This window comes from Onychomys torridus, chromosome X (genome assembly GCF_903995425.1).
Source record: "Onychomys torridus chromosome X, mOncTor1.1, whole genome shotgun sequence".
NCBI classification, from domain to species: Eukaryota; Metazoa; Chordata; class Mammalia; order Rodentia; family Cricetidae; genus Onychomys; species Onychomys torridus.
Window position 1 is genome coordinate 89144330 of NC_050466.1, and position 26865 is coordinate 89171194.

The 26865-nt window shown below is 43.8% G+C and overlaps 1 protein-coding gene across 5 annotated transcripts in view; it reads left to right on the plus strand.

The window, feature by feature from the left end:
- The window catches only part of Eda (ectodysplasin A), a 385778-nt gene extending 359193 nt beyond the window's left edge, over nucleotides 1-26585 (plus strand). The window contains exons 3-8 of one of the 5 annotated variants that reach the window (XM_036175450.1): nucleotides 9858-9881; nucleotides 15107-15286; nucleotides 16754-16788; nucleotides 17723-17774; nucleotides 20766-20896; nucleotides 22600-26585. In XM_036175450.1, the coding sequence (XP_036031343.1) occupies nucleotides 9858-9881; nucleotides 15107-15286; nucleotides 16754-16788; nucleotides 17723-17774; nucleotides 20766-20896; nucleotides 22600-22851 (674 nt within the window). In that variant the 3' untranslated portion in view covers nucleotides 22852-26585. Of the gene's footprint in view, nucleotides 1-9857; nucleotides 9882-15106; nucleotides 15287-16753; nucleotides 16789-17722; nucleotides 17775-20765; nucleotides 20897-21390; nucleotides 22049-22599 lie in introns of those variants that run through there. The other 4 variants (XM_036175451.1, XM_036175452.1, XM_036175453.1 and 1 more) reach the window with 4 other exon arrangements.
- Nucleotides 26586-26865: the final 280 nt, after the last annotated feature.

Sequence of the window (26865 nt, forward strand, 5' to 3'; positions counted from 1 at the left end):
TTATGCCTTGGAATATTCTGTGGGAGGAAGGAGGAGAATTTTGGAACTTTAGGCTAGAAAAATAATTGAATGCTCAGAGCTTAATGAACTGTTCTGGGAATTTGGAAGATACTGTTAGGAGAAATGCAGGTGATGGAGGTATGGCTTGTGAAGTTTCATACGGAAGCAAAAACTCTTAACCAGACTGTTCATGTGATATTTTGGATTAAGAATCCATGGAAGTAAAACTTTTGTATAACTGGGAATGAGGTCTGTATCTCACACCCTACAGACACACACACACACACACACACACACACACACAAACGAAAAAGAGAACTCCAAATGAATCTAGGATCTCAGGATCTCAGTGTAACACCTGAGACTTTGGAATTGCTTAAACACATAGGGTGTACACAACAATACACTGGTTGCTCAGAAAATGAGGCTAACAACTGACAAATGGAACCTTATTAAAAAGCTTTTGTATTGCAATAGAAATGGTTAATTGGGCTAAGAGGCAACCAGGAGAACTGGGGAAAACCTTGCCAGCTGTAAACATAACAGAAGATTAATATCTAGAGGATACAAAGAACTCAAAACACTTAAACTTCAAGAAAACACCACAATCCATGGACTATGAAATTGAATAAAGAGTTCTTAAAAGAGGAAATAAAAAATGGCTAATAAGCACTTTTAAAAAGTGTTCATGGGTTGGGGATTTAGCTCAGTGGTAGAGCACTTGCCTAGCAAGCTCAAGGCCCTGGGTTCGATCCTCAGCTCAAAAAGAAAAAAAAAAAGTGTTCACTATCTCTAGCCATCAGGTAAATGCAAATCAGAACCCACTTTGAGAGTCCATCTCACCCCAGTTACATTGGTCCTTAAGAAGAAAACAAGTGGACAACAAATGCTGGTGAGTATATAGGGAAAGAGACTGTTGGTGAGGGTATAAACATGTACAGTCACTGTGGAAATCAGTGTGTATGGTCATCAAAAAGCTAGAAATGAATCTGCCATATGACCTAACTATACCATTCCTGGGTATATGCTCAAAGGACTCTATGACAGAATACCTGCACATCTATGTTCATTCATGATTCCTTCACAATAGAAAACAAATAAGGAAAACAAATAAGCCTAAACTTTGTGTTGGCTGCTTTTTTGACTTGACACAAGTGAGAGCTGTTCAGGAAAAGGAAACCTCAATTGAGAAAATGCACCCAACTAGATTGGATGGACCCATTCTATGGCAGGGTGGTGCTACCCCTGAGCAAGTTGTCCTGAGTTGTATAAGAAAGCAGACTAAGCAAACCATGAACAACAAGCCAGTAAGCATTCTCCATAGCCTCTGCTTCAGTTCCTGCCTTGAGTTCCTGCCCTGACTTCTCTCAGTGATGAACTGTGACCTGAGAGTTGTAAGCTGAAATAAATCCTTTCTTTCCCAAGTTGCATTTGATTGTAATGTTCTATTATAGCAATAGAAACCCTAAATAAGACATATATCCATCAACTGATAAAGGCATAATGAAAATTTATGATACAATTTCACAATGGAATTTTCTATTCAATACTAAAAAATGAAATTATGACTATTTTAGTAAAATTGGTGGAACTGGAAAAATTATACTGAGGAAAAGACATAGAAAGATGAATACTGCATGTTCCCTCTCATATGTAGATCATAAATTCAGAATTTTAGATTTTTTTTGTTTAACTTAGAAAATCTACATAGAACAGGAAGCTGTATAAGAGGCCTGAATGGGACAAACAGTAGAACTCATGTGCAATGGGAGGGGTCTAGAAGAACAAAGGACAGGAGGAGATAGAGACAGGGAGTTAACCAAAACTAAGGATATAAGAAGACATATGAATTGAGGATTAAGAAGTTATCACAGCCCTCCAAAGCAACACAAGCTATTGCCCTCATTCTTGGTTTCCCAACAGAACTAGGCTATTGTTGTTTATTTACTCTTTTGAGGGGGCCCATCACCCAGCTTCCAAATAAATAACACATGGAGGCTTATTATTACTTATGGATGCCCGGTCTTAGCTCAGCTTTAGTTTCTAACCAGCTTTCCTTAACTTAACTTATCCTGTCTACCTTTTCCTCTGGGCTTTCTCTTACTTCTGTAAATCTTACCCTTACTCCATAGCTTGCTGATTATGTAGCTGGATGGCTGAGTGGCTGGGTGGCTGGACCCTGATGTCCTCCCCTTCTCTAGCTCCTTCTATAGCTCCCTTTCCAGATTTCTCCTATTAATTCTGTCTGCCAGCCTTGCCTATCCTTTCTCCTGCCTTGCTATTGGCTGTTCAGCTTTTTATTAGACCACCAGGTTGACAGGCATAGTAATACAGCTTTACAGAGTTAAACAACTGCAACATAAACAAAAGTAACACACCTTAAAATAATATGCTACTACATTTCCCACGTGGGGCTAGATTGAGACACCTTCATATTCTACATCGTCACTGCATACACACTTGGAGATGTCACCAACTGACAGGGATGTATAACAAACACGATGACAACTACATGTATATCTACTTTTTTTTTTTTTCCTGAGCTGAGGACCGAACCCAGGGCCTTGTGCTTGCTAGGCAAGCGCTCTACCACTGAGCTAAATCCCTAACCCCCATTTCCCACTTTTTGTCTATATAAAAATGAAAGGGTTTTAACTTAAACATAGTAAGACTATATACATTAATGATTATCAAGTAAAGATTACAATCACAATATTCTGTCCATGTGTAGTTAGCATATTCAGAGAAAATAATGCATTATCTATCCTATCTTAGTGAATCCAAAATTTTTACATCTAATTTACTTTCTATCATAACTACGAAAAACTGCAACTGTAACTGTCTAGTCTTCAACTCCATCAAAGACCCAGAAGGATGTAATATTATCTAACAATAGAGGCATTTGGCTGCCTGGACAGTCACCCAAAGTTCCTCTGCAATGCTGTGGCATCCATCTTCAGCCTACAGGACTAGAGTATCTGGCAGACTTTTCTATGAAGCGGGAATTTTAGACTGTTCTGCCTTGTTTTGGCAAAGTTCAAAAGTCTTATTTTCCTGTGTGTCCTGCATGTCCAGACTTCATAGCACATTGTCAGCAGTTAAAGGCAAGAACAGTTTCTTTGCCCAGTGGCTAACCTTGCCACAATGAAAGCAAACTCTGTATGCCCATCATCTCCAAAGTAAATTAGTGCTGCCAGGAGCAGATGTGTCTCATTTTCATGAAAAACCTTAAGTTAACAAAACATTTTAAATGCCATATTATAAAGATCTTTGAAAGGTTTGAAGACCATCTATCTATCTAAAATATATCTATTTAACCTAGAAAACATACCTAACATATCTACAAATGTGATTGTTATGAATGACTAACTACTGACCTATGTTTCTTGATTGTCCTATATAGTTTATAATAATAGCTTTCAAAAACTAGAACTTTACCTTACACTCCAAATGAAGTGCATAGGTACAATGCCTCAAACAAAAATAGAAACATGCATACAATATGTTGTAACCAACATAACCTTTAATTTTTATCAATATACAAAAATTCTTTAACAAGAGTAGAAACATATATACAGTGTAACAAAAATAACTTTAAATTTGTATCAATATTCTATATTCTCCTAAATGATAACAAACACTCATAACCCACCAATAACTAACAGCCATCCACACACCCCCAATTCTTGGAAATGTGAGCATAGTTTTCTCCATACTTCCTCCTGCTATCTGTGGACAAAGTATCTTTAGGGTTCCAGAGAGAAAATTTGGGATAATGACCAAATCCTGGGAAGACTAGCAGTAACCTTTGCTGATAGATATCACCTGGGGGTATCAGGAGGTCTCGCCTGATCAAACCTGATCCATATTAACCCTGAAGGAATGAATCCACAGCATCTCATCTCCTGTGGGAACAAAACTCCAAAGCATTTTTTATTACCATTTGACAAATATATTTTTTGACTTTTTAAAAGTTAAGGCATTTAATTAAAGTATCTAGGCTGGTTCAATTTATCAGTCCAGTTCACAATCCCATGTCTTTTAGCAGCTGTTGTTTGCTTAACAACAATCAAAACATTCAAATCAACATAATAACATATAGGATCCAGATTCTCTGTGTATTTTCCATCTTATGTGGCTTATTCATTTTTATATTACTTTACTTCTCTTTTTAAAGACTTTTATAAACCACTCTTTTTTTTTCTGTGACTATACCCATTTCCTTTTCTTAGGCCTTCACACATTGTTAAACACACTGTAACCTGTTTAGAGGTTTTTCCATCTGTATCTCTTTTACTGCCTATCTTTTAGCCTTTTTTAACCATTTAAGCAAACCTGTGAACTGCTAACCTACATCTGGATCCTCCTCCGCACCCAGCTCACCTGGTTCCTTCCACTTCTTGGGTTGTGAAAACCAAGCAGTTAAAAGGTTTATCTAACCAGGAACTGCATTCAACCTTCCTAGAACTCTAGAATTCCAATGCTTGCACTGCAGCAGGTGTTTTTACTTAGTTTTTTGTTCCTACCTAACCTAATGTACTGGCTGCTCAAGGGCTCAGTGACCAGCAGAAACTGTCTGACCAAAACTCTTAAAGGAGCTGTATCCCTCTTTTGTTGTTATTGTTTAGCTTTATCAGGCTCTAGATGGATTTTGAGCCCCAAATTGGACACCAAAGTGTTGTTATTGCTTTTTACTCTTGGGGGGGGGGCACCATCCAGTTCCCAAATAAATCACACACAGAGGCTTATTATTACTTACGAATGCCCAGCCTTAGCTCGGCTTAGTTTCTAGCCAGCTTTTCTTTTTTTTAAATTAAGAAATTTTTTATTCATTTTACATACCAATCACAGATCCCCCTCTTCTCTCCTCCTGCCCCTCCAGCCTCCCCACCCCACCCCCATTCCCTCCTATAAGAAGGTAAGGCTTCCCATGGGGAGTCAGCAGAGCCTGGTACATTCAGCAGAGGCAAATTCAAGCCCCTCCCATGCCTCAAGGCTGTGCTAGGTGTCCTACCATAGGTAATGGGATCCAAAAAGCCAGTTCATGCACCAAGGATGGATCCTGATCCTACTGCTAGGGGGCCCCTTAAGCAGATCAAGCTACACAACTGCCTTGCTTATGCAGAGGGCCTAGTCCAGTCCTGTGGAGGCTCTGCAGATGTTGGTCTAAATTTTATGAGTCCCCACTAACTTGGTTTGGTTGTCTCTATAAGTATCCCCATCATGGTCTTGATGCCCCTTACTCATAGAATCCCTCTTCTCTCTCTTTGACTGGACACCTGGAGCTTGGCCTGGTGCTTGGCTGTGGATCTCTGCATCTGCTTCCATCAGTTACTGGATGAAGGCTCTATGATGACAGTTAGGGTATTTGCTGATCTGATACTGGGGTAGATCAGTTCAGGTACCCTCTCCACTATTGTTAGTAGTCTGAACTGGGGGTCATCTTGTGGATTCCTGGGAACTTCCCTAGCACCTGGTTTCTCCCTATCCCCATGATGTCTCCCTCTATCATGGTATCTCTTTCATTGCTCTCCCACTCCATCACTGTTCCATCTAGACCATCCTGTTCCCTTATGTTCTCATCCCCCATCCCCTACCCTCCATTGCCCCCCCTCACCCCCAGTTTACTCATGGAGATCTCATCTATTTCCCCTTCCCAGGGTGACCTGTGCATCCCTCTTTGGGTCCTCCTTGTTAGCTAGCTTCTCTAGAGATTGTAGTCTGGTTATCCTTTGCTTTATATCTAGAATCCACTTATGAGTGAGTACGTACTGTGTTTGTCCTGAGTCTGGGTTACCTCACTCAGGATGGTATTTTCTAGTTCCATCCATTTGCCTGCAAATTTCATGATGTCATTATTTTTTCTCTGCTGAGTAGTACTCCATTGTGTATATGTACCACATTTTCTTTAAGTTCTTCTTAGCTTCTAGCCACCTTTTCTTAACTTAAATTATTCTGTCTTCCTTTAGCCTCTGGGCTTTTCCCATTCTCTTACTTCTGTAAATCTTACTCTTATTCTGTGGCTTGCTATGTAGCTGACTGGCCCCTGATGTCCTCCTCTTGTCTAGCTCCTTCTGGATCTCCCTTTCCAGATTTCTCCTTCTATTTATACTCTCTGCCTGCCAGCCCCTCCTATTCTTTCTCCTGCCTCCCTGCTGGCCAGTTCTTTATTAGACCATCAGATGTTTTAGACAGGCACAGTAACACAGCTTCACAGAGTTAAACAAATACAATATAAACAAAAGTAACACACCTTAAAATAATATTCCACTACACTAGACAGTAAAACTCTATAGCTGAAGACATCACATACCTTGGCAGCATGACGTAAACAAATCAAGCTGGAACTTAATTGGAAGATCCCTCCCTATTGGCTAACATATATTGTGCCAGAAGATGCAATATAGGATGCTAGGGGAGAAAAACTCACCAATACAAAACTCATCAATACTTTCACCCAGATGTTGACCTTGTGTCCTTTAGTACCACCTACCTACTAGGATGTGTCCACTGGTGAAACAGTGAATGAGTATTATGAGGGCACCTAACCCACTCTGTGATAAATGTGAGACCTGCTCCACAGACAGAAGGAAATGAATGCCTGAAACTATAAAGCTGGTTTAAAAAAACTCATGGAGTTTTCTAATGTTGTTTTGCTAAATGAACATGGCATCAAATCACTTTCTAAATATTTATATTTATATTTATACCCATACACACATGGTATTTTCAGCCTTCGGGAAACTTCTTTTTATAATAAAGATCACTGAGAGAAGACTCATAGCTGAGAATAAGTAACTGTTGAGTACTCAGGCCTAAACAATACCACTCCTTCTAAGGCTTGGGGAGCATCATGACTGAGGTGTAGAAAGAATATAAAAAGCAGATGATAGGAAGAAGGGCTGTGGAATGCTACCTTCTGGGCATGACACAGTCATTGCAATTGTGAGCTCAGAACAGCTGCAGTTGTCTGCTCTGGATCTGCACAAACTGAGTCTGTCAACAGTCAATCATGAGGGAGAGAGGTACTTGTGGCTCACTGTACCCTGGGAAGCAGCTAGCAACCTTCACAGAGGTTAGGGAGGGGAGTCCTTTCTCCAGTTGTGTAGCCACTGATGAGCCCACTGTCACATGGGCAGCCCTGGCTATCATTTGTTTCACAGTTCCATAAGCCATAACATAACTAGAGGAAATACATATTTCCTATTACTATTTTCAACAAGACTGTTATCTACTAAATTGAGAATAAAAAATAAAATGTTTTAAGGCATATTACTTCCTGAAATGTATTATTTTTAGCTTTTAAAAATAAAATTTAACTGCATCATTTCCCCCTCTCTTCCCTTTCCTCCTTTGTACCCCTCTCTGTACCTCCTTACCTTGCTTCCTCCCAAAATCATGGACTTTTTCTTTGTTACATATATAAACACTTAAGTGAGTGCAGCCTGCTGAGTCCATTTAGTTGTGTGTGTGTATATGACCTCAGGGCTGATCACTTGGTCTTGCATAACCAGTTCGGGGGCTCATCCCTAGAAAGGACCATTTCTCCCCCTCTCCACTTTTCAGCTTCCTGTAGTTCTTTGTCCGGGGGAGGCCTACGAGATGTCCCCTTCCATATTAACATGTCTGTTGGTGTGCTACTTCTTTAGATCTCCTTTTTTATCTTCCTTCATCTGTTCTCTAACTCATTTCCCTTCTTTATGCAGATCCAAATTCCTAACCTGTTAACATTTCTTCCAAGTATACCTACTGGCAACAAATTTCCTCAATTTTTATTTGTTAGAGAGTCTAGTTCTCCTTTTTAAAGGGAGAATTTAATGGGATACAGAATTCCAGCTTGTTTGTTTTTCTTCATTGATCTTAGGTCTCGAATAAAGATGGAGTATGTAGTGTTCCCTAATACAGCAGATGAGGAATCAGAAGGAAACTCACTTGCCTTATGATCATTCTGTGGTTGGTTTAGAACTAGATTATCGCTGGGCAATGCTAACTCTGATCCTATCATAAAGCATTCTTTTCCCAATGGCAAAAAGGCAGACTGTCTGCACATGTTGATCAAAGCTTGTCTCATCTCAATTTTCCTCTTATCAAAGCAGTCTGAACTTCTTCACAGCTATCTGTCCCACTCTGACATAGCTGTGGGGTTTTGCATCTAGAAAGTATGATGATTACAGATAGAGGGGATTAGAAGGATATAGAAAAATGTTAGTTCTTATCATGAAACCAACATGTGACAATGGTAGTCCTCTGAATTAGGTAAGAATAAGGTTTTGAAGTGTATTAAGAAAACAAATGAGTTTATCTTACAGATTATGGAATGGAGAAGGAGTTGTTGATTTGGTCTCTGTTACTTAGATGCTTCTAGTATGGGACAGCTCTAGCTCCCTTGCATTTTCTGTCTAGAAACTGAAAAATTACCATGGCCTTGAAGAGAAAGGAATGGATGTGACAGTTATAGGGGCTGGGCTGTAGTGATATTGTGTTCCCCAAAATATTGTGCACCCTAATAAACTTATCTGGGGTCAGAGAACAGAACAGCCACTAGATATGGAGGCCAGAAAATAGTTGCACTCACACCTTTAATCCTAGCATTCCAGAGGCAGAGGTCCATCTGGATCTCTGTGAGTTCAAAGCCACACTGGAAACAGCCAGGCATGGTGACTCACGCCTTTAATCCCAGGAAGTGATGGCAGAAAGCAGAAAGGTTCATAAGGCATGAGGACCAGGAACTAGAGCCTGGTTAAGCTTTCAGGCTCTCAAGAAGCAGTTCAGCTGAGATCCATTTGGATAAGGACACAGAGGCTTCCAGTCTGAGGAAACAGGATCAGCTGAGGAATTTCAAAGTGAGGTGGCTGTGGCTTGTTCTGTTTCTCTGATCTCTCAGTGTTCACCCCAATACCTGGCCTTGGGTTTGTTTTTATTAATAAGACTGTCTAAGTTTTGTGCAACACTGGGCTTAGAGGCCCATAGTGGAATTCATAAGAATGATTTATTGGTCATAGTGAGTGATGTTAGAACAAAAGTGACTAGAAAGGAAACTACTGCCATTCTGCTCCTTCTGTAAGAACAAAACTTTTTTCCCTTCTAATATCTGTTGCTACATGGCTGCACATGTGCTATCCAGTATCCAGGAAGGAGGCTTGGTCATCCTGGGGCCTTATGTCCTATGTAATCCGTGCACTGCATGGTCGTATAATTTGCACGCAGCGTGATCACATAATCTATTGCACATGGGTGGGGGAATCCATAAAAAGTGGATCACAGACTCCTCCCCCCTCCTTCTTCTTCCTCTCTCTCCCTGCACAATCTCCATAGGCCTAAGCACATTTGCCTCTGTTCCTTCTCTTAATAAACTCTTACAGTGGGTCTGTTGTGCCTTGTGGTTTTTCTTACATAGTAAACAGTGCTACTTAATGAATTACATTGTGCTGCATAAAACTAACAGTATCCCCATCTGAAAGTTCATGTCCCAGTTCACCTGAATACACAACTACACATCCTCAGGACTCTCAGAATTAATGGAATGCTGACCTGAGGTTGTTGAGTTGTGCATTTCTGGGCATTTCATCTCTACAGAGGAATACTCTTTCTCTCACTCCTAACTCACTCCTAAAGTGGGAAGATTTGTTTTTTCTTAAGGGAGGAATCCTCCATGTATTTTTTGTGGTTTCAACAGTCAGCCAACAGATGGGAGAAGCTTGATAGTTGGGAAATAGATACCTTGTCTAAAACCTGGCCCATGGCTATGAGGGTCCCTTAAATTTTCAGTGCCTTGAGGGTCACCTTAATGACTTTCTAGAGAATAACCATTTTTGAATTTTCTACTAATTTAATCTTCCATCTTCTATTTCTAATAGGTCCTGTTAAAAACAAGAAAAAGGGTAAGTTGAGTTCCTGACTTTATTACATTGTCATGTCTTTTATTAATTAGAAAAAAATGAATGAGATAGGATTTTGCACTAATTTCTTTCAACATTAGTTAGCCATTGCTCTACACAATCATTTACTTGAGTGTTACACTTTATAAAGAGCAAGAATTAGTTCTTCAGTAACAAGCCATGGAAGACAGAATTGACTCTAGCAACACATGCAAGTTACCTCCGTTGGATGATGATGATGACAAGGATTTGTCCCTGTGTCCTCCCCTTTCCCTTTCAATGGGGATTAAACCTAGGGCCTTTGCCTTAAGAATGTTAGGCAAAAGCTCTACCACTACACTCTACTCCAAGCCCTCATTTTTTGGTTCTTCCTTCTTGTTCCTTTTTACATCTCTGTTTCCAGTTCATATTTATTTCCGTTCTTCCTCTGTCCACTGCCTTCTTTTTTCTCCTTCCCCTCTTTTATCAGATCAGTTATCAGACAGGAATGAAGGCCTAAGACTGCTTATAGAGAAAAGAAACACTACCTATGGAAAAGTATCAATACTTTGGCTCTTAGCCTAAAAGCTGTCTTTATTCAGTTTTCCAGATGATCAAAGATGATACCTCTTGCTTTGAGAATTTAATGTCATTTTCTCTGTGATGAAGAAAAAGAAAGAAAAAGCTATGCTGCTGTGTTGCTCTGTTCCTTTTGTGTTTCTCAAGTAGGTGCTAGTTGGAGCGATTCACTGTGCTGTCCTTGGTTTCTTAAGTCCACATTGCACCTAACGTGGGACTAAAAAGAGAATCCAAAGAGAAAGCAGGTTGTAAGGACTAGGCAAATAAAACCAACTCATTTGCACTAAAAGTACCAACTGTGAAACCAGTTTCTGTACCTGTTTGTCCCTAGGTTCTGACATGAAAGGAAGACAGGGATAATGTAAAACTTGTGAATTTCCTTTTAAAAAAATCCTTCTTTTTTTCCTTTGTCTATATGATACTGGAAACCCAGGGCTTTAGATGTGCTAGTCAGATGCTCTATTATTGGACTACATCATTAGCCCTTTTTTACTTTCTTTGAATGAGACATGATCTCACTTAGTTGTTCAGGCTGGCCTTGAACTCACTCTGTAGCCCAGGCTGACCTTAAACTTAGTGATCTGCCTGCCTAGGCCTCCCAAGTAGCTTGGATTATGAACCTTAAAATTCTTTACCAGCGCTGCAAAGACAGCTCAGCTGTTAAGAGCACCCATTGCTCTTATAGAGGACTTGGGTGTGGGTTCCTAGCATCTACAAGATGGCTCACAACCTTCTGTAATTCCAGTTCCAGGGGACATTATAATGCATTCTTCTGGCCTCCTCAGGCACCAGGCATGCATGTAATCGAAATACATACAGCAAAACACTTAGACACATAAAATAAAATGAATAAATGTAAAAAAAGTTCTTTAAGTGATTTTGTCTGTTTAGATATATGGAGCTTTCTAGAGCATTCCAAACTGCCTAAAAAGGCTAACTCCAAGGGTAGCCTGCCAATCCTCTGAGCACTAGAGTACTCTGCCACTTCAGGTACCCTTAGCTACATGTCAAATGTGTGATCCTATTGAAAAAAAGAGGCTGAAAATTTGCCCGGCCTTCTGAAGACCTGCCTGAATTGAACAAAGTTAATAAACACCAGAGCGCTGGAGTGAGTGCAAAGTCCTTCTGCTCTTTCCCAGGTAGTCACCACTAGAATGCTCTGTCTTTTAAGAAAGTAAATTTGAGTTTAAGTATTTGGTTCTTAACTCACCACATCTCTTCCAGATAGAAATTATAACTTAGGCTGGAGAGATGGCTCAGCAGTTAAGAGCACTGGCTGCTCTTCCAGAGGTCCTGAGTTCAATTCCCAGAAACCATATGATGGCTCACAACCATCCATAATGAGATATGGTGCCCTCTTCTGACCTGCAGGGATACATGCAGACAGAATACTGTATACATAATAAATAAATAAATAAATAAATAAATAAATAAATAAATAAATCTTTTTTAAAAAAGAAATTATAACTCTTAACATTGCATAAAACTTTACTGGGAAGAAAATGCACATAAGCCTTAAATATCTACTTTGTTTAAAAGTGATTTAGAAGCCATCTAATATGGATTTCCTTGGACACAGTGAATAGGTACATACCTGAAGAGGTAAATTGAATTGTTCACGTAATCTTCACCCTTTAATGGAATTTTCCTACTCCCACAGCTCTCTCCCTCTCTCTTCCCATTACACCCCTTTCTTCCATGCTCCCATCCCAGCCTCCCTTTACTCACTTGCTTTCCATTGTTTTTTAACATTTGGGACTTAGCTGAAAGGTTAGGGAAATGCCTCTTTGATGAAGTTTAGCTTTGAAATGATGTGATTATTCTTTTATCTGAGACTACACAGGGTAAATTTCTCAGTACAAACGTCTCTAGGCTTTTATATCATGAAGTATTCTGTCAAAGCTAGGGAATCTAAAGAAGGAATTCAGTCTCTTGGTCCAGAGGTCATTTTCTGCATACTCTTTTCTGGCCCTAACTTTCCATAGGAATGAAACTATGAGGAACTTCCTTGTCCAAGTGCAGAGAAGCAGAAGGCCAGCAGCAGAAGCAGATTCCAGCAGGGACTTTTTCTCAGATGCCTTCTAACATTTTCATAAGTGATCACTCTCTATTTACACTGCAACAGTTATTTTCTTGGACTGGAGGAGGCTCTGGATGTAATTCTTCTAAAATTACATTAAGCTATTACAAGGGACTCACGTTCTTGGAGCTGAACCTTGTGCTACCCACAGAACACCCTCCATCTGGAAACGCTGGAACCCAGGACAGCCTGATATGCATCAATTTCAGTGTCTACTCCAAGTAGAAAAGAAAGAGGGAGAAGCACACCTCACTTCCAGGCTGGGGAAGTTTCCCAACTGACAATAGTGCAGTCTTCCTTGTAGCACCTCAGTCTCAAAAAGAGACAGCACGGAGGCCATGCTCCTTGTTTCCCAGATGGAGAAACTAAGGTTCAAAGTGACTGTGTGGCAGGGCTGGGGCTTACATTCTTATCTCCAGAGTCCAGATCCAGGTTCTTTCCACTCCACTAACTAGAATTGAAAGTTGGGTGCCAAATAAGCCTGATTTGGAAGCTGCACAAATCCAAAGGGAGATGGTTTTCCTCCTCAGCATCTTCAGATTGGCTAGGTCTAGAAACTGGGCAGATCCCATCTCAACTGCTAAGCTCAGGGCAAATGCCACACTTCAGTCCTCTTAGTCTTTAAGACCCTATAGGCCCTCTTGAAGGAATATTCTCAGGACTACTCTTTCTTCTCTGAAGAAGAGGTCCCACAATGACACACTATTCCATTCCAAATGAGCATGTGGTTAGACTTGGATGCTTGGCCTCTTTATAGGCCTCTCCTTGAATACTTGGGGTTGTTTAGACATGAAGCATTAGTCTTAAAAGAGGACCTAATAAATCAGGACAGAATTTTCCAGACTAAAATGTCTGAGAAATGAGGAGTTGGAACCAGTAAGAAAGGTTTAAAGTAAAGATGTCCGGTTGTTATTTTGTTGTTGTTTGTTGATTTGGGGATTTTGTTAGTTTGTTTGTCAACTTGACACAAGCTAGAGTTATTTGAGAAGCAGAACCTCAATTAAGAAAAATGCCTCCATCAGATTGCCTATAGGAAACTCTGTGAGGCATTTTCTTGATGAATGATTGGTGTAGGTAGGCCCATCCCATGGTGGGTGGTGCCAACCATGGGCTGGTGGTCCTGGGCTGTATAAGAAAGCAGGCTGAACAAGTCATGGGGAGCAAGCCAGTAAGCAGTGTTCCTCTGTGGCCCCTGCTTCAGTTCCTGCCTCCAGGTTCCTTCCCTCAAAGGACCCAAAGTGCATTTCCTTCCCAAGTTGCTTTTGGTATGGTGTTTTAGCATAGCAGTAGAAACACTAACTTTATATTTGAAACTAAGCTACTGTCTCAGGGGAGAGCACTGTAAAAGATTTCCAATTCTAGGACTTCCATTGAAATTCTCAGAGGGTAGAAAGATGCTTACCCATGACCACCTATGATCTTTTGGTGGGTTTGCTAAAAAAAAAAAAAGTCTATAAGAAGAACAGTTATGATACACTTACCATGACTACACCCTAGAAGAAAGAAGGACTGGAATATGAAATGGGAGGGCTGAGGCTGTTCTGGAAAAACATGAGAAGGAAAGGAGGATGAGTTGGTAGACCAGATAAACAATGCATTTGAGAATATAGCCTCTAAAGAAAATCTCTGGGACAGTGGATTAGTTCGCCTACAGAGATGTAAGTTGATAGGTAACCTAATGTCTTTGAGTATATGAGGTTTTGTGTATATGGTGATAACCACTCTCCCCTAGCTACACAAAGAATAGAAAAAAAGTTCAAATGGCCACAGGAGGGAATTTCAGTTAAATATACCAAAGAACTTCCTAACAGTGAGCAGTGAGGGGTGATAAACACTGGAACATGTAACCAGGAGAGTTTGCAGAATTTCCTTTCCCAGGGATCTTTAAAAATAGAGTTTAGAGAGGTCAGCTGAGAAAACAGAGCCTGCCGCCTCCTCATCAGGTCTCTCTCTGCCTGCTATTCCTTCTTTTCTGTTGTTTCTTGATGTTGATGTCTTCGGTCTCTCATCCTCTCTCTCCACCTTCATCTCCAAACCTCCTTCTCACTCCTAATCGGCAGCCAGTGAAGCCCCTATCCACCCCCAGCCTCTGCATATCTGACCAATCTTCCTGGAGCTGACTGTGTTCCTGGGGTCAGACTTCCATTGTCCTTTGGTTAATCACATCGAGTCCACCCACTGGACATGAGATGAAGTCCCACACTTATCAGCGATAGTCAAACTCTAAAAGAACGATTAAAGGCCCTATGTCTGCTTTCCTAATAGTTCTCATCCTTTGGACTCAGATCAAAGCCTCCTTTTTGAAGTTTGCCTGGCCTGTTTTTAGTATTTGGTCCCTCTCATTAATGTGGCACTTCTAATATCTTATAACCTTTTCCCTGCTGCACTGGGCTCCTTAAGGGCTGTTTATTTCTCTGTCCTCAAATCTTCCTTGAAATGTGGGTCAGACAAGGGAGTATAAACATGTCCAGCTCTTTAGCAAAAATTCTTAGATGGCTGACCTTGTATCATTGGGAGTCTCTAGAACTCCTAACAGTACATTGTTAACAGTAACTAATGCCAAATATAACACTGAATCCTGTAATTATAGGAAAGAAAGCAGGGCCTCCTGGGCCCAATGGCCCCCCAGGACCTCCAGGACCTCCAGGACCCCAGGGACCCCCAGGGATTCCAGGAATTCCTGGGATTCCAGGAACAACTGTTATGGGACCACCTGGCCCTCCTGGCCCTCCTGGTCCTCAAGGACCCCCTGGCCTCCAAGGACCTTCTGGTGAGTTCTGCTGTCTCCCACCCCTTAGAAACCTTGTCAGGACTTTTGTAGCATAAGAGTAAGTAATCTTCAGGGAAGTTTGCAACAGTGGTGTTGTACAGTAAGAAATCCCTAGTCCAGTGTAGAGCTAGGAACTGAACAATCTCTGATAGGGCCTGGCCTGCTCTAACTCTTGTTGAGATCAAGCTGGGCCAGACAGGCCATCTGTTCTTGCCCCATGCCAACCCTTCCATCACATTCCATCTTTGGCTCTAGGCCTCCATATAGTGAGCCAATAAACTCATATGAGCCAAAAACAGAGGTATGAGAAAGAGGTCCCAGGCAGTCACTGGAGTTCCTGTAGTTATAGATTTGGCTTATTTTGATTTCCAGTGTGCAGTGTCACATGATATTTGCAAGGAAATGGTTTGTAAGGAGGAATGTTGGGGACCAGACAAAATGGCAACCCTATTATAGTTTCTTCCCATGTACTCTGACACTCCTTTCCCATTGGTGTGGACAAGTAGCCACTTCCTAGTCAAGTGGTTAGAAATGTATGAATCACTCAGGCTGTGTCTGTAGCAAACCCAGACACCAAGACCACTGTGTCCCTGAGCCAAGTACTTCTCACACTACATCCTTAAATCCCATGCTGATCATTCAAATGCCATTCCATCCTTCTGCATCTTTCCCCTGGAGCCCAGCAGGGCATGCAACAGGTACAGCTGCAGATCCAAACCTGCCTAATTGGAGCTGACAGGAGGCACACTGCCTGAACTTCTGCTGGTTGTTATTTCCTTCCCCTGCTCCCTCCCATGTCTTGGGTTTTTAAGAAATGGACTCTTGCAGCTGAATTCTCTAGGTCTCAAAATTCATCAGCAAGACTCAGATTCTTCCACTTACAATTCAAATAGGGCTCAGCAGTGTTACCATGGCCACAAGAGATAAAGTTGTTTTTTTAATCCAATCATTCCACAAACAATTAATTTCTGTGTACAAAGAGATATATTGCTAAGTGCTCCCTGTTCTCATAGAGTTTATGTCCTAAAGTCAAAGAGACACACGTAAAGAAAGAAGATCTTTATAAATGACAGTGGTCCTTGTAAAGTCAGTAAGAAAAGAACAAAGGACTAAAGAAGCAAGTGCCATTGTCTCAGGGACACACAATGACAGGCATAGCATAGGCCTCTTGTTGCTCTCCCTGGATGCACAGTGGGGCTTGCCTTGGGCCAGTATTGGCTAGAGGCCAACTTCCCTGTTGGGATATAGACCCTCTGAAGATGAAGGTCAGGAACAGGAACAGGAAGGAGGGGCTCACCTCTGCCATTGACAGGCCCCTTGTTAGCTATGAGTCAGGCTGTAAGCCCTGGAGAAGACATTTCCACAGGGCTGCCTGTGGGAAGGCAGGCTCTGAACCCCTGGCTGCTGAAATGAGAAAGGGGAGTAGAAGAGAGCACAGCACCCTGACCGCCCTGTCCTGTTTTGCAGGTGCTGCTGATAAAGCTGGAACTCGAGAAAACCAGGTTGGCTGGGCCTTACTGTCTTCCTGGGGAGGTGGGATGGCCTCAAGCTGGGGGTCACCTTAGCGGCTGCTCCCTATGAAACTCCCTGAGGCTTTATTTTCATGTTGCCCTGGAGGTTCCGAAGTTTTCACTGGCATTCACTGCCAAGGTCTGAATTGAAAAGCTTTGTCCCAAGGATGTGCCTTTAGCTAAAGGAACACAGTCTTGCATGGATCATTTTACTCATTCCATGAGTGACAGAGGGTCACTACAACCAAATTCAGTAGTTCATGGAAACAACCTGCCTGTCAAGTCTCTACACCTAGGCCTCTGACTTCCAAGCCAGCCCAGATGCCCAATGGGCACTCAGACTGCCTGGAATCTGAAGTGGGGAAGTTTAAGAGTGTGTCCTTGAAAAGCAGCCTACTAGCTATAGGCCAAGACCAGCCTGGGCTTCCCCCTTAATGGCCCAATAGGTTCCCTCCTAGTCTTTAGGCTTCCCAGTCTGTCTCTTTTGGCAAGTTCTACTGTCTGGCCTGGCCTTGTCTCCTCCCAGCAACCACCCTCACTATAGTTATTTGGCCACAATGATAAATCTACATAGTTGCACAGTCCTTGATGACTTTGTAGGCAATTTTATATTCACCAGCATATTAGATCTACAGCTGCCCTTGCGAGAGTGGCCAGACAGAGATTCTTATAATTCCCATTTTACAGTTGGGGAAATAAAGCTCAGAGGCATCACATTTGGCTGAAGGTCACATAGTGAAGAAGTGGTAGAGCTGTAGAGTCCTACTATTGTTTTTTAGGAGAAATAGAACTACTACTATCTCAAGACAGGGAAAAGGGATCAGAACTGGGATACAAAGGAGTCTAGAAACCAGAGGTAAAAACACGGGACTGCATGACATAGCAAGCAGCCGTCACAGTGACTCTCTTCTTCTCATCCTCCCAGCCAGCTGTGGTGCATCTGCAGGGCCAAGGGTCAGCAATTCAAGTCAAGAATGGTAAGAATCAAAGTAGTCTCTCTCCCTACTAGGAGTTTCTCCCATCCCTCATTCCCAACCTCCAAATAATCAGCCAGCCTAGCCCCTCCCAAGTCCATGAGTATCCTTGGCACAGATGGGCATTTCCTACTCCATAGTGCCCTCTACTGGCTGTCATAAGTAACTGCTTGCACCAAGACCAGTTGCTACACCCAAATCGCCTTTTAGTTTTGTTTTTGCAGTGCAAGGGGTCAAACCCAGGGACTTGTGAATGTTTGCCAAGTGCACCACCATTAAACTGCACCTCAGGCCCTAAACTACATTTAGAATCCACTAATGTGGTATCTGAATAGGATTTGAGACATCATCCACCTATGTTGTCTTGATGGTCATGCCAGAGTCACCACAGAATATGGATTTTTGATAAGCATTTTCACAGTGCAAACTAAGGGATATAGAACTATATTAAATAATTATTTTGTCTGATTGCCCTGTACAGAAAATGGGTGGCAGGGGTGTTCCTCTCGGAAGATGTGAGTACTAGAGTCTGTCAAAAGTAAAAACATGTCAGTGGGGCTGAGAAAAGCATATTCCATGGCATGCCTCCATTTAGGGGATGGGGAAACAGAGTCACAGAGAGACTAGAACTCTCCAAATGAACCATGCTGCCTTATGTTTGCACGGCACTTTAGAATCCCCTCAGTGTTCTGTCTTTGTTTCATTTAACCTTTGCAACAACCCTATGATGTGGGTATTGCAAGTCTCCTTTTGTACAGACACGGTACCTAAAGCTCAGAGAACTTAATTAACTGGCCCAAGATTTTGTAGTTAAGTTAGGAGCTGAGATGCAGAACCATATCTTTCTGACTCTTGGCATTGTGCTATGCTACTTCGGTGATGTGTGTGTACACTCCACTGACTGATTAGGTTCATTTTCTTCCCCCAAAGAGACATGAACATTCATTAAAGTACAGAGCTTTGAAATAATGTCCAGTCTCCAGGGTGCCCAAAACCTAAAATGTATGAACCCCCAGGAGTCTTGAGAAACAACAAGCCAGCCAAGATGCCAGATGCTTACAGAGCTTGGAGTGGAAGGGAGGGGCTGTGAGCAGAAACAGTAAATAAAGGTTACCAAACCTGCTACATGGGGACAGCTCCTAAGAGTGCAGTCAGTCCTGAACTGTCTGTGCTGAGTTCCTCTAATCAGACTTAGCTACTCCCTTGACTGTCACTTAATACCCAGCTGTCTCAGTCAAGGTTTCTATGGCTATGAAGAGACACCAGGACTGCGGCAACTCTTACAAAGAAAAAATTTCATTGGGGCTGCCTTACAATATCAGAGGTTTAGTCCATTGTCATTATGGTGGGAAGCAGGCCGTGTGCAGGCAGACCTGGTGCTGGAGAAGGAGCTGAGAGGTCTCCATCTTCATCCACAGGCAGCAGAAGGGGGCTTTGAACAATATTGAGCATAGCTTGAGCATATGAGACCTCAAAGCCTGCCCCCACAGTGACACACTTTCCCCAATACAGCACACAAACTCCGACAAGGCTATAGTTCCTAATAGTGCCACTCTCTATGGGCCAAGCATTCAAACACGAGTCTGTGGGGGACATTGCTATTCAAACCACACCAGCCTAATAGCCTCACAAGTGCAAATAGGAGCATCATAAGAGGAAAACCCTAGGAGCCCTGGAGAGGCTCAAGCACTGTGGGACCCAGGGTCCTGGGTGGGCCATAATCACCATCCATGTAGAAGAACATGGTCAGACAGGAACCAGATTTGTTTGGTTATCTAAGTGATGGCCTGTAATGTTCATTCTATGTTGGAAGCCCCTCTTTTGGCTCCCACTACCATAACAGAGCAGGACAATTTCCAGTCCCTCTGGGCTAATTCCCAGTGGTAGGTTACACTGACCACCAGAAGTAAGGGAGGTCGCAGTGAGAGGACACGAGACAGAGAAGTCCACTGAAGTACCGGAATCACAATCTACTGCTAACTCAGAGGGCCTCCTTTTGCCTCATCCTTCAGAAAGGTGGACCTTCTGAGACTGGTCAAGGATGGATGTTTAAAACATCATCTTTTTGTGTGAAGAACAAACAGCTGAGAGAAAAAGCCCCTATGAGCATAAGTTCCCTCTTCTTATGGTAGAAGGAACATCTTTCTATCTGCAAGAAAGAAAGAGAAATATTCCTCCATCCTCCCATGCTTGTGTCCACAGCAGAATCAGGGATATGAAACAGATGCTTTGCCAAGGGTGCCTCAATTCCTAGGCACCTCCCCATATCCTCCTAGCTGGTCTACTGTAACATGGCAGGTTATCCCCAAGTATTGTGAAGCTCTCCCTCACCTATGGGGCCTGGTAACTGGCGGTCACTATCCCCAGCTGCCTTGGAATGTGAGTGATCATCCCGACACCGAACAACAACTTTCTAGTTCTCCAGACAGATGGATCGTTTGATTAAGTGGTTTCCTGGGGCCCTTGGGAGGCTTCCCAGAAAGGCGTGGGTGTGGAGGAGCCTCAGAAAAGAATCTATTAGGAAGGTAAAAACACGGGAACCTCTGAGACAAGAGAGGAATTCGGGTGATATTGCTAGCAAAGGGAAATTGAATACTAAGACCTAGCCTGCCACTCAGTGTCTGGATTTTGCCTGTGCAGTCACCATAACAACAAAGAAAATATGGTTATGTGCCTACTCTCCTCTTCCACCGTCACCACCTCCAATTCCAGCTAGAAGGTAAAGCGCCTTGCTGATGAAGAGGTCAAGAATACAAGGTTAAAAACTGATGCACACAGATCCACAGGTCCTGAGGCAGGCCTAGAAGCCACTTTACAAACAGTACAGCTTTCCTGCTTCCAAATGTTCTTCTTAAAGCTTGGCTCTTGAAAACTGTGGTCACCAGGGATAGACAGGGTTGGCAGGGGATGGGGGAGTGGTACTGCTTGGTATCTGTTTCTGTTGCCCCACTTATTCTGACACATACTGAGTGACTGCCCTTCTCTCATACTGAGATCTTTCAGGTGGAGTACTCAATGACTGGTCTCGCATCACCATGAACCCCAAGGTGTTTAAGCTACATCCCCGCAGCGGGGAGCTGGAGGTACTGGTGGACGGCACCTACTTCATCTATAGTCAGGTAGAAGTGAGTACGGTCTTAGGCCTAACTCTTCTTATATCCAGGGTGCAGATCTGGTGCAGGCCACCTAGGGGCACTGTGGAGCAAGCCAAGACCATCCAATGGCTAACTTCCTGCTTTGCTGGGGAAAGGGGTGGTGGAGTCCACACTGGGAGGGAGTTGAAGGGCGGAAAGAAAGACCAAGGGAATCTGTTTCATTTTTTTCCCTAGCAAAATATCACTGGAAAACTGTAAAGAGACCCCTCCCACATCCTGCTGTCTGATTCCCCTCATTTGGTTCCACAGAGGGACCGACCTTGCTCTGAGTTTCTGAGACTATGTCCCAGAGCTGCTGAGAGCCCTCCCCACAACACTGCTAGCTTGGGCATGATAATGAACAGTGCTCCTGCGGACCTTCTCTCTACCTCGAAAAGATTTCTGACTGTCTTTCCTTCCTCTTTCTCCCATTTGTTTCTGTCTGTTTCTGTTGTTCTCGCCTCCTTCTGATGTCATTCTCCCAGACCTTTCTCCCCTCCACTTTTGTCCTTTTCCTGCCCTGGGCCCACTCCCCACAGGTCTGCCAGTGGCCATCCATCTCCTCCCTCATTGCGTGCCTCTGTCAGGGTTCTCTGCAGAGCTAGAAGTAGATAAGCCTTGAGGTCAAGGTTTCTGGGAGGCAGGCAGCAAACAGGCAGATGAACAGAAGGACTGAGGAGCCAACAATTGGCTCTCAAGAGGAAATGACCAGAGAAGTTGGGTTAACAAACACCTGCCTGGCACCCACAGTGTCCTGGCGTAGCTTGGTCCTGACCCAAGAGATTATGCAGCTCTTAAATGTGATGTTTCCAATCAAAGAGCCTATGGAGTCATTTTGATGAAGTGATATAAGGTGTCAGATGAAGGAAGGTCTCCACTCCTATGGGGCATGTGGGCATAACCCCAATATCCTGTGAACTAAATTCCATTTAGTAGTGTTGCAAAATCAAAGCTCAGGGTGGGATGTGCTGACAAAAGGTAATGAAGGATGAAACTTAAATTTTTGGACCCAGGACAGGATTAGGAGTGGCCCTTATGAGCTAAGAAAGTCTCCATGAGACCAGGTCATGGGTTCATACTTCCTCCTTGGCCTGAGAATGGAGTTAGGAGACTAGGATTTGCATCCATTATCTCATGTGTATGGGCTAGCTCTCCATCTCAGGGCCTGCTTCCTCAGTCAGCAAGGGAGAGGGCCAAGGTGTGCTGAGTGAAGCGAGGAGAGTAGGTTGCAAGCTCGGGAAGTTTCTGTTCATAAGCTAGAGAAATGGGAAGTCATTATTGTGACCTCCCGCAGGCATCAGAGATTCCTAAGTGTGTTCCTAAATAGTCTTTAGTATGGGAACTGGACGGTAGTGTATCTGGCGCATTGATTAATCACCTAAAGTGTGCAAAGCACCACTTCATGCCAGGGCTAGGGAGTGGGGCCAGTGAAATGGAAAAGAAGGCACAGTTCTTGGACTCAAGCAGTCTGTAAGGAAGGTTTGCTCAGCCCCCTGAACCCATGGAGAAGGGGAAGGACAGCGATCTGTCACCCTGCTGTTCCTGTTGACCAACAGGCACACTTTTGGGTAGCACTGCCCCCTGAACAGGGTATACTGGCAGCTCATCTGAGGAGGTTTTAGCTGCTCACCAGGGGAGGGCCCCACCCTCTTTTTCCTCTCTCCCCCAATCCCTTCTCGTTGCCTCTCACCCAGGTGTACTACATCAACTTCACTGACTTTGCCAGCTACGAGGTGGTGGTGGATGAGAAGCCCTTCCTGCAGTGCACCCGCAGCATTGAGACAGGGAAGACCAACTACAACACTTGCTATACTGCAGGCGTGTGCCTCCTCAAGGCCAGGCAGAAAATTGCCGTGAAGATGGTGCACGCCGACATCTCTATCAATATGAGCAAGCACACCACCTTCTTTGGGGCCATCAGGCTGGGTGAAGCCCCTGCAGCCTAGATTCTCCCATACCATCCTGGCCCATGCCCTTGCCCCAGGTTTGGGAGCCAGGACTCCCAGACCTCTAAGTGCTGCTGTGGAGTGAGGTATATTGGCGTTGCAGCCACCGAGAGAAATGCCCCAGTACTATTTATTCCCCAGTGACTCCAGGATGACAAGGCCTACGTGACTTCCCAGAATGGCCTTGAGTTGCCAGCACAGTTGATGAAGCCCCAGGGTTTTCAAGAAGCAGAACCCTCTTAGGCGACCTGCTGACTGGCTTATGGTGACTCCTCAACCCCTAGGTCCCTCATCAGATTTACCATTTGTTGCACTAAACTGAGGCTCCAAGACAGTAGGCCACAAAAAAGCAAAGGTGCACTCCAGACTCTAGGGTGATCATCTGACTCCAAGGAGGCTCTGCTTCTCTCTTGGCTGGGAGTGGCATTAGGTTACACTTTAAGGAGAGGGTCAGGTCAGAAGAAGGCAAGTGCTTGTGGCAGAGACCCAGGCAATAACCTGCCAAGCAAGCATCCTTGGCAGAGGAGGCATTCTTGCTGTATTGCACTATGACCTACAAGAGGCTCACAAAACTCCCACTGAGGCTAAGAGGTACACTGTGGCAGCTTGCTGGACTCCAGAGCTGGGAACTTTGCTCTGCCTTGGAATCGTTGCGGGCATGGCCACAACCCTGCCTACGTAAGAACCCGAATCTATACTTGGGCCATGCATGTCTCACGTTGTTTACAGCCATGCTCCACTCTCCGAAAACTACCTGGAGTCTTCCCACTTGTCACCCTCCCCAGACTGACTAGAAAGCTTTCTGTCTTCTTCCTCCACAGTGCCTACCTCTGTCTGAGACAGGTGCCTCATGTGGGACTCATGTTCACATGAGTCTGCTGTATTCTTTAAATTACCTGGGCACAAATAATTTTCCACTGATTAAGACATATAGTTATTATCCATCTAATTCTAAGAAAATTGTGTCTGGGACCAGACGGTTAAACTGGATAACCTCCAAAAGGCCCTTGGAGTTTGGACATCATTGGCTCTCAACAGTTACCTGCCACAGTAGACTTCTGAGTTCCCAAACCCTGGACTCTCTTAAACATTAGCAAAGCAGGGCTTTCCTACCTTACCCAGAAAGGGAGATAAGTAGGAATTGAAAACAGGGAGTTTTGTCCGTGTTTGCTGCAACCCAAGTGATCATTAGGTCAACCCACATGGTCGTTGGGTCAACTCACATGATCATTAGGTCAATTCAAGTGATCATTAGGTCAGGTCTTATCTGAAAGAACAGCAGCTGACGGCCCACTAACACAGTCCTTCTTTAGAAACAGATTACTGTCAACATAGAGGTCTGCACTTCTCTCCTAGAGCCAGACTCAGAGCAAACTAACTGTCTGGCTATTGAGCAGGGCTCTAACCCCTAGTTCAGATCCAAAGACACCTTCCACCAATTTTCCTGCATGGTCATATGCTAGGATTATTCACCAACTTTCTTTCCAATTGCCTGGCTTCAGGGTGCCAGGTGCAGCCCAAAGCAGGGAGGCTCAACCTTGAACAGCCTGCTCCTCTTGCTCCTGAAATGTATTTCTTTTTGAAGAGATGGAGAATACATCTTTGAAATTCATCAAGAACAACAGGTTTCTCAGCTGCGCCTCCATTTCCAAGTAGCCATATTATTTGGTCCTTCAAGGGTCAGGTAAAGAGGTAATAGGCCAAGCCTCCTTTGCCTAATGCTAATGGCAGCCTTATAACCAGAACCGAGGTAAACCTTAGACATGCATCTGATCCTGAAGGCCTTGAGCAATCAGTCAGCAGTGGTAGCAGGAACCAACAGCCCCTCTCCTTAGTATTGGAAGCTTACTTCCTCTTTTATTGTTTCCTTTGAAGAAGGCAGGGTAGAGAATATCACAGTTACATTGTATAGGTAAGGCTGGGAGAGTGAAGTGTTTTGACTAAGATCTCACCCAGCCTAAATCACAGACCTGAGTCTTTAGTGAGGTCTGACTCCAAAGCTAGTCCCTTACCACAGCACTGTGAAAAGTCCAGGAGGAACAAATAAAGGTGATCATGTGGAACTGACATCATTGTGGGATCCTAGGGAGAAACCTAGCAATGCCCAATGTTCATTACTTGACAGTGCTACCTAGTCCCTTGGCTGCCAGGGGCTCAGTGGGAGAAGACTTGGGTATTTTCTTGGGGAACGGCCCCAATGATCAACCCTAAGAGTTCTTGACTTGAGAAGAATCTTCCGTTAGAGCCCTGGGTCCCACAGAACAGCCTTCAGGATCTTTCACCCATCCGATAAAAGCAGCAGCCATCACATGAGGAGCTGCCATGTAAGGCAAGGACTTCCATTCCTAACCCTAGACACAAATTCTGGGAGCCGGTCTGCTTCCTGTAGTTAAGTGTGACTCCGTCTCTCCTTCGGCCAAATTACAAAGGCCTTGTTGTTGCCAGAGTCTCTCAAGAATCGGGGGAGGAGACCCGAGAGGAGCATTCTAAAGCCAGATGGCTGTGAGGAAATGAGTTTACTAACTGTGCCCCTGCAGGACATGCCAACCCCTTCGGACTCTGTGCGTGGAGATCATAGGAGAGTTAGGCCTTTCACTACCTTTCATTCATTCTGAAACCTCACAAGGAGCCCTAGAGGAAGAGGCTGGGGGAAGGAAATAGTAGAGAGTGGGGAGGCCTGTTGTGCTGTGGACATTGGCAAAGCAGTGAAGCATTTACTGATAGCACAGGGATATAGATTACAGTTTGGAGTTGTTACGAAGTGAAGTCACCCCAAGGTTAGAGAATGGGACAGGTCTGGGTGAGCAGATGACAGGTCTGAAGGAAAATTGCATGGCAGGAGCCCCTACCAGCCACTTGGGCCTCAGAAGCCAAGCTGGCACAAAATGCAGCTGATGATGTTGTTTGGCTCCTGGTTCCCTGGAAGCTGTAGCATTTGCCTTAGCTGCCTCTCTGCCCATCCTGAGCCAGATCTCTGTAATTTAGGAAGCAAGAGCTAAGGACCTAGAGGTAAGCGAGGACTTTGATCCCCATGTGAGTGCTTGCATTTTATGCATCTTCTAGTAGATGCAAACAGATTTGGAGAAATTTTGACCTAGAAGGGCTCTTAGAGGGAATAGAGCCCAAGCTACATCCCATCCTGTTATTCATGTGAATCTGATGCTCAGACAGGGAAAGTGGCCTGCCTAGGACAGTGAGCATGGCCCTCTCTCCAGACTCAGCAGTGGAAAGGGACAAAGCAGCCTGTCCCTTGGAACCTCCCCCTCTTTCATCCACCCACAGACTCAAGGCTAGAAGTGCTTATCTCCCTCAGGAGCCTGGCCAGCCAGGGAATGCGCTGCAGTCTTCATCAGAACTGGCCTCCTCACACACACTTCCCCAAGGGGTTTGTGCAGCTCCTGCCTCTAGGCAGTTTTGAGGCCTCCTAGTGTGGCCTGAGGTCCCACCTTTACCTGGGGTCTCCCTAGGCCATGTGCACTACAGAACCTGGTTTGTTTCCTTAATCCGTTTCAGGGCTCTTTCCAGGAGGGGCTGAGGAGGGTTTCTTTATTCAAAAAGCTTCCGGCTGAGATGGGGGTGAAGGGATTTGTTGTGAGAATGGCCTGGAGCAGGCCAATGCTGCTTTGGGGGGTCAGCATCCTGTGTGAGATACTGTGTATATAAACTATATATAATGTATATAAACAGGGATGTAAGTTTGTGTAAATTAACGGTTTATTCTTTGCAAATAAAGTGCTTCCCTCCCCATTCATGAATCAGCTTGAGCTCTTCCTACATGTCACATGCTTCTTCATGAATGATGCCACTACACATGAGCTCCAGGAAGGATCAGGAAACCCATTTTGGTGAGAGCACCAGGAAACTAGTCTACAATTCTTATCAGTACATCTCATGTGATCTCTTTGCACCAAACTACATACCTCCAGTCCATTCACCTTAGTTTGATGTCTTTCTTGCCAGAAGGCATATTGTCACAACAGGACAAGAACACACAGCATAGGGCCACCTTCAATT